At 37.5% G+C, this 12,584-nt stretch overlaps 1 protein-coding gene across 1 annotated transcript; it reads right to left on the reverse strand.

Annotated features, from left to right (window-relative positions):
• Positions 1-884: 884 nt before the first annotated feature.
• LOC119804554 (melanoma antigen preferentially expressed in tumors-like) lies at positions 885-3,572 on the reverse strand. The gene is made up of 3 exons (XM_038315941.1): positions 3,283-3,572; positions 2,273-2,854; positions 885-1,398 (listed from the first exon to the last, which is right to left on the reverse strand). The coding sequence occupies exons 1-3, from the start codon at positions 3,570-3,572 to the stop codon at positions 885-887; spliced, it is 1,386 nt and encodes a 461-aa protein (XP_038171869.1).
• Between the last annotated feature and the right edge of the window lie 9,012 nt (positions 3,573-12,584).

Raw genomic sequence — 12,584 nt, forward strand, 5'->3', positions numbered from 1 at the left:
TTACTGACTTTACATACTCCATTTCTAAGTAATTCTAGGATATGCAAATTGAATTTATATTTGTGTTATATTTTGGAGTATAAAGTCAGTTAGACTTAGTACTCAAACATGGCTAGTATGTGTCATACCAAATGGGACACAGCTAATGGAAAAGAGAAGCAAAATGTATATAGGGAATGATTTATCCAGCTAAGGAAATGTACAGGATTGATCGAACTGGGAGTAGAATAGGAGAATTAAAGTAGGGGGAATATTATGGCAAGGATCCTAAATCCCCATCTAAAAATTCATGTGACAAAAGCTACCCAACAGAAGACTTCATGGGAAGTAGTGGAAACTTTACAGTTGGTCTGCATCAAAGAATTGTCCAATTATATTTATGTTCTTGAGGTTATATTGAAACATCAGAGCCTCTGCTTGCCTGCTTTCCTTGTCCACTACTAAATCTTGATGGTTTCCCCCAAAGCAACCAACGCAAGCGTATAGTAACTTAGGGGATAAAAACATTGTCTCAAAGAAAAAACCCACCACCATATCCTCAAATATAGGCAGGAAAGGCTATCATTGTTCTGATTTGTGTGGTGTACCAACAATTGAACCAACAGTATGAGCAGAAATATAGCAAACTAGGACTTGATCATCCTGTATTACATGGACACAATGTGATCAGTAAAATGAAATATATGATAGTAGGCAAGAGATACACAGGAATTCTCGAAGTCCTCCATTTTTTCTAAATTATTCTGTATAGGAATTAGTTTACATATCTATTTTCCCAATAGTAATTTCCCTCAACATAAGAACCTTATATATTGCTTTCAGGAAATAACATTTAATACTTAAATAGTACATATCAGATTGAAATAGTGTTAAGACTGTGAAATTTACTCTGAGTAAGTGGTCCACTTCATGTCACGCCTCCCTGCAACCTGTAGCATTGCCTTCAGTTGTAGTTGTACAATAGCAAGCCTCCGTCGGTCTAATCTGCTCTGAAAATGCCGTCGTTCATAGCAATGCATAGGGATAGGATAAATCACATATTTTAGCTTCATCAAGGGTGTTAAACTATGCATGATATTCACAAGCATAGGCATTGTGATGGGGTTAGAAGCAAAGGACAGGATACTGAGTTGAGTACAGCGAATTAGGGAAGGGATAAGAACAGAGATTGCAGAATCATTTATAAGGCAATGATTTATCTCTAGATGCTTAAGAGTACCAGAGAGATTTAACAGAAGAGTTTGAAAGGGCTCAAAGTTATCCCAATACATTGCGTTGTTACTAAGATTCAGCATCTTTAGGTGGTAAATCTGAGGGCACTGGGCTAGAAATCTGAAGTCTCTGTACGATATATCACAGAATGACAGATACAAAAACTCCAGACTAGGTGGCAGAACTCTGTAGGGAGAAAACAACAATAAAACTTCTGAAGAATGAGGATTGAATAAGAAAAACTGTACCTTTATATCCAGAAAAAACTACTTTTCACATGTCTTATAAGTGATTATTAATACGTTAATCTGTACTTTGCTTTATAGTTTTGTGACTCTGAGAAATTTTTTTAGGCAGTAACTTACTATGTAGTCCTGGCTGTCCTGGACCTCACTATAGAGATTGTACTGGCACTGAACTCAGAGAATGTGCCCGTCTTTGCTTCCCGAGTGCTGATATTAAAATCATGTGCCACCACACCTGGCTGGAAGTTTTGTTTTCAACACTGAGATACAATTTTTTTAATCTTAACAATGTGTAAAGTGTATTGTAATTGATATTTTAAGAAATATTAAGAGAAAAACTAACACACTTGATTCTTAAAATATTATCCATTGTAGATTTCAGTTCACGTTTTTAGTGGAAAGGAATCAGAAAGAGTAGTCAACTGAAAATTAACTTTGGTCAGTCCCTAAATACCATCCTCTACTTTCATGGTCTATACATTGGTGACTACAAGTTAGTAAGGTGATCTTACATTGTAAACCATTGGCATCTATGATTATGTGCATCAGTACTATAGAAAAAAATTCTTCCACCATCTCAATTCCTTTTTCTTCTCATATCTAGAGTGCTAGTGGTTTTTCACCTTCATATTTCTGCACTTATCTTTAAATTGCTGGCTGCTTAATTTTTGTAATTCCTCCTCCAGTTTCAAATTCCCCAAAGTGAAAAAGTGGAAAGCATAAAAGGTTTTGAGGATTTTAGGAATACCCATGAATATTTTCTACTTTGTCCCCAGAGTTATCCAGGAACCCAAAAAACTGCCCAAAACTCTTACCTGAGCACTCTGTCCAGATGATTTTTGAGACAGAATGAAGACAATTTGAGTTCCTTAATGTTTTCCATACGTTGCAAATGACTAAGGAAATTTTTAAAGACTTTCCCACTCAGAGATCTAAAAGGGACTTTCAGCAGACTAAGGCTCTTTAGGTGGCTCATCCGAGACAGGATGTTGGTGATGTCAGTCAGCGAAACCTTATCAACTAACAGCCGATTAACACAGTTGAGATCAAGAAATCTCAGGGTGCGTTTGCAGTCACCCAATTTAACAACTTGTAAATCTCGACAGCATATGTGCAAAGCCCCTAAACTCTCCACAATTTTCCTCACAAGCAAAGCCGAAAATTTCTTTTCCATTAAGGAACCACCTAGGGAAAGATCCACTAATAATTCAACAGGCCTGGGTAACTGGCTTGTGGACTCTAAATCTATAAAACGAAGCTGTCCTTCTATTTTCATGACAGAGTGGTCAGAATAAGTACAAGAATGAAAACAGAAAGGTGATTCGATGCTGACGTCAGGGCATGTGATTCTACAGTGAATGTCTCGCCTTAAATCTAGGATCCTCAGTTTAGGTTTCCTGTAGGGGTAAGAGGAGATAGAATATCTGAGAAATAGCAAATGATAATGAAACACAGTAGGAACAATGATGACATATAGGAACAAATCCTTTTATCCATAGTTGGTACTCCTTGTACTAACTACCAAAAAGTCTTTGCTGAGAAAATTCAACCTCCTTTCCCCCATCCTTTGTACACTTTAAATCCCCTCCAGTATTTATGCTCCTGTCCTTTTCTTAAATAACACCTGTTACATAAACCCATCAATAGAATCCTCAATAACAGATTTCCTAAGGAATATTGAAGACATCAATCTTTAATGTGTTACCAAGTTTTAGCCGAGTCTCACAAATAAGCCTGCAGCATTCACTAGTTACTACTTCTAAGAGAGTATCATATTGTAGTATTACCTCCTATGTGTTACCATGTCTCTATTATACAGTCTTACCAAGAATCAGTGTTCTTTGCAGGACATACTGGAAGATTCTCAATCATGGCTTTCAGGAGTTCATGTTGAGGCTCCCGTACAGTTAATGTCCCAAGATGGAGGCAGTAAAAGGGCCAAACTTTCACCATCTCACTCAATATATTCTTATGCCTACCCTTGAAGGCAGCAATGAACAATGGAACAAAAAGATCTCTTGGAATATCCTCCAGAGCTTGGATTGCTGCAGACTCATGTCTCAGCAAACACTGTATAGCAAGATCCAACAGAGTTTTGGGGTTTTTTGCATCCATTTTTGTGAACCTGCATCAGTAGGAGAAACATTTAGAATTTCTGGGGAAACACAGAGGGTCTTCTTTGCAACCCGTGCTAGTAAAGAACAAATGATTTAAAGAAGAAATCAATCAGATAGCCACCACCAGCTACTTCTACTATAGACACAGATTAGAAATAGACTTGTGAGTTTATAACCGTATGTGTTTATTTATGTGTTACTACTCTCTCCCGCATGTACATATACTCTGTGTCTTATAAAATATCATCAAATGGGTAGTAAGTAAGCAGAAAACAATTTTGGTCCCTTATCTACATGAATTCCAGTATTTTCCCTCAGTAGTATATATGCTATGATGAAGAAAAAGATAAATCTACATAAGTGGTACAATAGTAAATAATAAAACATCAAATTAATTGTGATTAAAGAGAAAAAGAATGACATTCTAGCCCTTGATTTGTCTCACCCCCATCACTGTATTCGTGGCAGATGAAGACACCAAAACTCTACAAGATACACATGAAGGAAGATGGTTAAGAACTTAAAGTTGATGTTAAGAGTATTCAGAAACATTAGTCATGAATTAATCCTAAAGGAGAAAAAGAAAATATAAAATCAAAATAATTCAGTACAGTTTGGGACAAAGACTTCAAAACTGTTCAACTCAAAGCTGTATGTTTTCTCATGTGTGGAAAGTAAAAATTAAATAGTCAGTATGATCATGGAATAATGACTTCTAAGGTCTAGGAGAGGTGGCAGGGGTTGGGGTCACAAAACAGATATAATTCATGTAACCTAGAGGTTGGTATGGACATATCACAATGAGTTCCATTAATATGAATGATGAGTATGTGTTACAAAAATGTATATCAAATGCAATATCAAATAGAAAAAATATGGAGGGTTTAAAACTGCACTCAGGCTCTGAGAAATAATAAATTGATGTGGATAGGAGAAACATTCAAGAAAATTTATTAATGATGAAAAAACAAAATGAGGGGAATTAAGAATCCGGTAACACATAAAAGAATCAGAAAGCTAAATATTTCTTCTACTGCTGGAACAACAACAAATCCTCTAAAATGCCTACATAGCACTGATAAAAAGAAAACAGCATGATAAATTGGATAGATTATAAAACAACATATCATATGAATACACAAATAAGGAAAAAATTGAAGTAAAAACATTAAAACCATCAGAAAACAGAGTAACTGTTGCTTATCACCTACCTAATATGGTACTTTGCTACAGCATCTTGTACACTTTGTGGCATTGTCTTTTGATAAAATAACTTGATGACTAAGATTTAAAGAGTGTTACATTTTCTGGAGGCTTCTAGTATTTCAATCTCATGCACATGTCTAAGGGTCTTAAAAAGGTGGTCTTCTGTTGTAGCTCAAAGTGCAAGAGAGGGCAAGTGATTCCTTTTGGTGAAGAACTTTGTTATATGTGTGGAAAAATTTAGTCTAGAAAGGAAGGGACTGGGCAGGTTCATGTAACAAAGTAGCTGATTTCACACACTGTTACAAATGTTAGTGAAATGTATTCAAGAATTTGCTGTTTAATGTTAGTGAAATGTATTTAAAAATTTGCTGTTTGTGCTCCTTGGAATATTTGTAAATATTCCAGGAAGCATTTTTCTGACAACACTTACAACTTGGTCTCTTCCAAAAATTGTATTTACTGTGAAAACTTAACACCTTTGTCAATTAATTGTACCTCAATAAAAATAAAACCTGCAAGAAAAGTAAAAAAAAAATTCAATTGTGGATGTGCCTGATATGATTGAATAAGGACTCCAGATTACATTATAAGGGTTTTGGAGCAATGCTATTTAAATTTGACTTTTCCTAACAAAGTCAACATTAAAAAACATTCAAAAAGTTCTCCCTGAACTGATGTTTAAAATTCTGAGGTAACACCACTTGCACGTGAATGAGCAATCTCTGCCACCTTGTGAGGACACTGATGATTCCAGGCGTGAGACTGGGGACCAATCCTACATCTGAAGCCATTTACCTTCTGGTTCAGTGCTGGTGAAACTGAGAATCCTGAGTTTCTGGTCCACAAAGGCCTTAGGTTGCAGCAGCCTCCTCCCTCTCACAGATGGTCTACTGTTGGGTGAGAAGTGAATGCGCTAAGACAAAAATCCCAACACAGATATCAGTGCTCTATTTCCTTCTCCTGTCCTCTTCATTCACTTATTATTATTTCTACTTTTAAAACAGAACATTTTATTAATTATTTGGAAATTTCACAATGCATAAAATGTATTCTATTAATATCTGACCCCAGCACTGCCCATATGTCCTCCTAGATCATTTCCCACCTCTAAACACCTCCCAACTATATGTGGTCTTTTTCACACACATTGGGTATGATTAGTCCTATTTTTGCCCAAACTGAGTTTTAACTTAATAATCTACTGTACATTACTACTGTGAGTATCTGCTGCATAGTTGTTGGGGCACAGTAGTTGACTTTAATACTTTCTGTGTGTACTTCTATATATAGTTTAGCTATCACAGTGGTTTCTTTTCTTCTTTCTTTTTGGGACTTGATAATGAGCCCTCCGCAGATGGCTATACACTATGAAAAGATAAACTGGAAGGTGTCACATACCCATCCAACTTGATACAGAAGTCACGACACGAAATTATGATAAAGCACAGCAAATGAAAATATCTCTCAATGTCATATCAAAAAAATGCAGAAGTATTTAAAATGCTGAACAGATAGTCTAAAAGTATACTTGAGAAAAAAAGTATGGTGTTCAACTGAAGAAACCAGGGGGGGAGTCAGTAAGCATAATTACTTCATGGTTTTTGCTTCCAGATTCCTGTCTTGAATTCCTAACCTGACTTCCCAGGATCATGGACATATAAGAGAAAAAGTTAAATAAAACCTTTCCTCCCAAGTTGCTTTCAGTTATGGTGTTTTTCACAGAAACGAGAAAGCAACCTGGAGCAAGAATCTATAGACTATTACATTCAATAGCTACAGGATACATATCTTCTCAGTAGTCCATGGGATACTCTGTGATATAGACACCAATGTAAGTCACTGTGCAAGTAAAAACTATTTAAAAGTAAAAACAATGTTTTCTATCTTTTCAGATCCTAAAGCAGTAAAAGTATAAATCTCTCTTAAGGGAAATGACAGAAATGAAACAATCCAAATAAAATTAAACATTATACCATGATGTGGGAGGGTTTCTGTTTGTGTTGATATCATCAGTTAATAAAGAAACTGCCTTGGCCCATTTGATAGGCCAGCCCTTAGGTGGGTGGAGTAGACAGAACAGAATGCTGGGAAGAAGGGAAGTTAGTAAAACGCCATGCCTCTCCTCTCTGAGACAGTCGCCATGATTCTCTGACCCTAGACAGAGGCCATGCCTCTCCTCAGTGAGAAAGACGCCATGGAGCCAGCCACCAGGTCAGACATGCTGAATCTTTCCCGGTAAGACACCACTCGTGGTGTTACACAGATTATTAGATATGGGTTAGTCAAGATGTGAGAATTAGCTGAAACTAATGGGCCACGCAGTGTTTAAATGAATACAGTCTGTGTGTTGTTATTTCAGGTTTTAAGCTAGCCATGTGAGAGCCAGGCAGGATGAAAAGCAGGCCTGCCCTCAGCTCCTACTACAATACCACAGTGGTCTATAGGTAAAGGAAACAATCAGGAAGAATGTTAAAAAATCCTGAAATCTAGTTTGGGAAATCTAATCAACACCCCACGGGATAGAAGCTATTGCAATTGCCCTCATTTGCCTATGAGGACTTGAAGGTATGACGTTACTGTGAAAGACACCACACATTTCAGGCACAGGACTTGAAGGAACTGATCTGGAAACAGCCCTCAAGTCTCATCCATAAGGACTAGTTCTTACAATTTTCAATGTGCTATGCAGGCTGCTAACAGAGAAAAGCAATTAATAATCATATGTAGCTTTGAGCCCTGGTGCGGGAGAATTGCCTCTAGTCTGTCAAACATGTTTTAAATAAATGCTGATTGGTTGATAGCCAGGCAGGAAATACAGGTGAGAAAACCAGACAGGAAGTAGAAGTGAGGCAATGAGAACAGAAGAATTCTAGGAAGGAGGAAGCCCATTCCATACAGTCCTGCCCAGATCACAGAAGAAGCAAGATGTGATCTGCCCTGCTGAAAAAGGTATTGAGCCATGTGGCTAACATAGATAAGAATAATGGGTTAATATAAGCTACAAGAGCTAATAAGAGGCCTGAGCTAATGGGCCAATCAGATTCTCTCTAATGTAGAGTCTCTGTGTGATTTTCTTTGGGACTTACCTGCTGTGGGAACAGGACAGGACAGAAACACCAACAAGCAGGCCCTCATGTTACAGAGCCCATTGTCTTAGTTATTTTTCTATTGCTGTGAAAAGACACAATGACCAAAGAAAATATAAAAAGTAACATTTAATTAGGGGTTTGCTCACAGTTTAAGAGGCTTAGTCCATGAAAATCAAGATGAGGAGTAAGGTGACTGGAAGACAGGTATGGCGATGAAGCAGTAGCTGAGAGCTTTCTTTCTGATCTGCATGCAGGAGGAAGAGAGAAAGTTAGACTGGGCCTAGAACTGGCTTTTGAAATATCAAAACCCACTCCCCAGTAACAAGCTTTCTGGAACAAGGCCACAATTCCTAATCCTTCCTAAATAGTTCACCAACTAGGAATCAAACATTCAAATACTTGAGCCTATGGGGGCCATTCTCAAACTACTCCATCCTGGTCCTCATAAGTCTGTAGTCATATCTTAATGCAAAAAGCACTCAGTCCAACTTCAAATGTCCCCATAGTCTCAGTCTCGAGACTGTTTACAATTCCAGAGATTAAAGTTTCTTGTGAGACTCAGGGTAATCTCTTAACTGTAACCCCTGTAAAATCAAAATAAAAAAAAACAAATTACATACTTCTAACATTTAATGACACAAAAAAATACATTACTATTCCAAAATAGAGGAGGAAATGGGCCATAGTGAATAAATACTAGAGCAAAGCAAGACTGAAACCCAGCAGGCAAATTCTGTATCTCTATGATTGATGTTAAAACAATTATTAGATGGATCTTCATACTTCCTACTCCTCCTAGTGGTGCTGTCTACATCATCAGTTTTCCTTAACAATGGAGCAAGATTCCAGAACCCCTTTACACCTGTACCATTCTTTAAAAAGGACAGAACCATGGGAGTTAAGGTACCTAGTTATTATGTTTACCTGGGTTAAAACCTGCCCCATCCATGACTTACATTTATATGAGCTTTGACGTGGTAATAGTTTTTGATAGAATTCCCTGGCAGGTGAAAACCAAAAACCTGCTGAGACTGCCTTAATGTCATTGTACAAGTGCTATCAGTCAGCCAAATTCATGTCTCAAGGACAACTGTTTGTTGAGACAGTTCCCAAGATGTCCTGCTGCTGTGGAACAATCTTTTTATACACTATGAATATGTATACTCTCATTGGCTAAAAAGAGCTCACTAACCTATAGCTGGGCAGGAGGAGGTTAGATGGGAAAACTAGGCTAAAAGGATGCTGGGATGAAGAAGTACAGAGTCAAAGGAGTGACCAGACAGAGGCAGAATGAATCAGACACACACAATGGGACAGACATAAAAGCGACACAGCAGAATGTGGATTAATAGAAATGGGTAAATTTAAGTTATAACAGCTAGTAAGTAATAAGCCTGAGCTACCAGCTGATCATTTATAATATAAGACTCAGTGTGTTTCAGAGTAGCTACAGGACAGGTAATAATTACCTACAAATGGCACCCAACATTCAGGGCCATATACATCCACATAAAGCAAGAAAAGATTTTTAAAAAAGGAATCCAAGCACACAAAAGTGGAGTCTAACTTGAATTCTTGGTAACTACTGTTTTCTTGTTTGCTAGAGGCAAACAGAGGCATGCCTACTTTATGATGCATTTTCCTGGTTTGTGTTACCAGCATTGATAGGTCTTTTGGGAGGTCCTGCTACTGAACACTTAAATGGGGTTATGAGCAGCAAGCAGTGCTACTTTGTGACAGCATGGACTCAACACTTTCCAGAGTTGGGGCAGTAAATGTTGCTCCCACCTGTACCTCTGACATGAACCTAGGCTCTCAGGGAACCAAACGAGGCAGAATCAGCTGCCAAGGCATAGACTTTGGTCGTAGCCACACCACTTAACAGTTTGGAGTTTGGCTCGTGTGGTCAGAAAAGGATAGAGATATGCAGTAAAGCAGAATCAGATTGAAAAAGCCTCCAAATATGTCAAAGTGTGTTTGAAAATATGCATAGACTTGGAAGAGAGAAGAGAAATGGCATGCAAAATAGTTTTAAAATAATTAAGTCCTAAAAGAGGGAGTAGAGTAATATAAAAACAAAAGCAAAGATTAGAAAACATAGAGAGTCTGGATCCTGTATGTTATTCTTTTATCTTTGAATTTTTTGGTTTCTAGAACATACTCACTCTATTGTAAGGACTGCTTGATTAAACCAATCTATATATTTTGAAAATGCCTTGACTTCAAAATTTTAAGTCAAAATGTGTATTGCTTTGCAGGAGAGGCTATGGTTTTATTTACACAGGAAATGAGAGGCTGTGGATTAATTATGGATTAAAGAAAATCAGGTCTGAAAGAGAAAGATCCTCTGAAATCCTAACTACAAACATAAAGAAATGAACCTAAAAGAACTAAAAGATATGTAATGCATGTTTTACCTGCTCAAACACATAATACAAACTCATATTTGGCTGACTTATATACAATGCACACTCTATACTAGAATTAATGCAAATATATATTATCTTTAAAAGTTTATGTATTTTCATAGTAAGGGCACCAAACACCAATGAAAACTTATGGCTCAGGTGATCCAGAATTTCATAATACCTCTGTTAGAGTCTCCTTAAAATTCTTCATCCAAAACAGCTTCAAGGCTGCTGGCTGAGATGGTCCAGCCTCATCGACTTCTCTAGCTGATACTTCATTATTGTCCTAATTTTTCAAGGTTCCCCTAAAGATAACAGCACCCACAAACAACAGGAAACAGTCCAGAGAACTGTAACCACATTCTAAAACTTTGCTTTTAGATGTTTGTCATCACTTAAGGGGGCTTGATCACAAGTTATTATTGGTAACGGTCATGAAAAAAGCTAAACAAAGATTAGATTCAAAGATCTCTTTCTGAAAAGAAAAAGGGGAATATAGAAAGGGTAAGATAAAAGGACAGATTATTTAATCTACTTGTAAAAAAGCAACTCCTAGTCCTATGTATCATATAAGTATTTATATTTGTATGGATTTTTGTATATTGATACAAATTTAAAGTTAATTTTGTTATACTGTGTGTGTATGCTCTCAGTGGTGTTTATGCAGATTATTTAGACATGCCTCCTGCTGGCAGAACCAAACTACTTCAGAGAAGGTGATGGGCACTGAAGAAACTCCATATGGAATTTATTTTCTTTATGACAAAAGTTAGCCATGTGGGCAAAGAAAATCCCTTTGCCTCAATTGCTCAAAGCTACTGTCCATACTTGACCAGTAAATGCAAAAAAAGTGAGTGACTCCCAATCTTTGCCAAGACAAGTCAGGAAATCCTTCAATATTCCCTGCTTCTCAGAAATGTCTGTCAGATATACCAGGCCTGTAGGCCATAGCTGGATGCCCCAACATCACAGAAGAACCTAGGGTAACTGTCCAGGCAAACTGATATCCCTCTCATTCAGTAACATTTTCATCCTTCTGGGTTCTTTGATGGAGTTGAAGACTAGTTAGTTAGAGTTGTCCTAAGCTATGATAAAAGGTAAAATCGGTATAAAACTTTAGTCTCACAAAGATACGACAGAAAATATTTTCTCTAATTTTGCCAAATGGACTGAATTATGTAACTGTAATTCTTGATAACTCTTTTTGTTATATATAGTTTTACTTTGTTAAAAGTTAAAACCTTCCTTTTAGTTAGACAAAAAGGGGGAAATTCTGTGAAACATTTTTGTATACTATGAATATGTATTACTAGGATTGTCTAATAAAGAGCTCAGTGGCCTGTAGCTTGGCAGGAGGAAATTAGGTGAAAAACCAGACTAAGAGGATGCTGAGCTAAAAAGGGAAAGAGTTAGAGGAATTGCCAGCAAGATGCAGAATGAGTTGAATACATAAAATGGAACAGAGGCAAAAGGTACATTCCAGAATGTAGATTAATAGAAATGGGTCAATTTAACTTGTAAGAGGTAGTTAGTACTAAGCCTGAGCTATCATGTGAGCATTTATAATTAATATAAGCCTCAGTGTATTTGAGATTGTCTGCAGGACAGGAAAACTCTGCCTACAGTCTGCTTTGCCTGAACGAGAAGTTTCCAAAGAAAAAGTTCTTATGTACCCTCTGCAGCTCTATCAACTTACTGATACTCAACTCCCCTGACCAGTCCTATAAGAGCCCTAACCACCTCCTTCCCCATCACACAACTTCCATTTCCATGGGAAATCATTGGCCCTTGCTGCTGTGCTAATAAACAGTCTCAACTGTTGAGAGCAAACTTAGGTCTCTTTCATGGTTTTTGTTCCTTTATTATTCTTAAATCTAACATTTTGGTGTAGAAACCCAGGAGGGCTTCTTGGATCCCTGTCCTTTGGTAGCTCCACCCCTTCTTCTGGGACCTTCTGGACTTTTTATCGACCTTGACTCCTCTTGGGACTTGGAACTTCGGAAGCACAGATACTCTCTGAACTCACTCTATAGACTAAACAGCCACCAGTTACCATCTGAAACCCACTGGCTTTTATAGCTTCTGCCTCTGTGAACAGTACACCTTTTATCCCAAGCTGATACAGGTATATCTGTGATTATCAGGTTTACACCAGAGCAAGATCCAGTACAGCCAGGGCTACAGATAACCCCTGACTCAAAAAAGGAAATGGCCCCATAAACTCCTATGTTTGAATGCAGGTTCCCAGTTAGGGGGACTATTAGGAGGTGTGTCACAAACTCATGCCAGGCCCAATCTATCTCTGTC

Source organism: Arvicola amphibius, chromosome X (genome assembly GCF_903992535.2).
Source record: "Arvicola amphibius chromosome X, mArvAmp1.2, whole genome shotgun sequence".
NCBI classification, from domain to species: Eukaryota; Metazoa; Chordata; class Mammalia; order Rodentia; family Cricetidae; genus Arvicola; species Arvicola amphibius.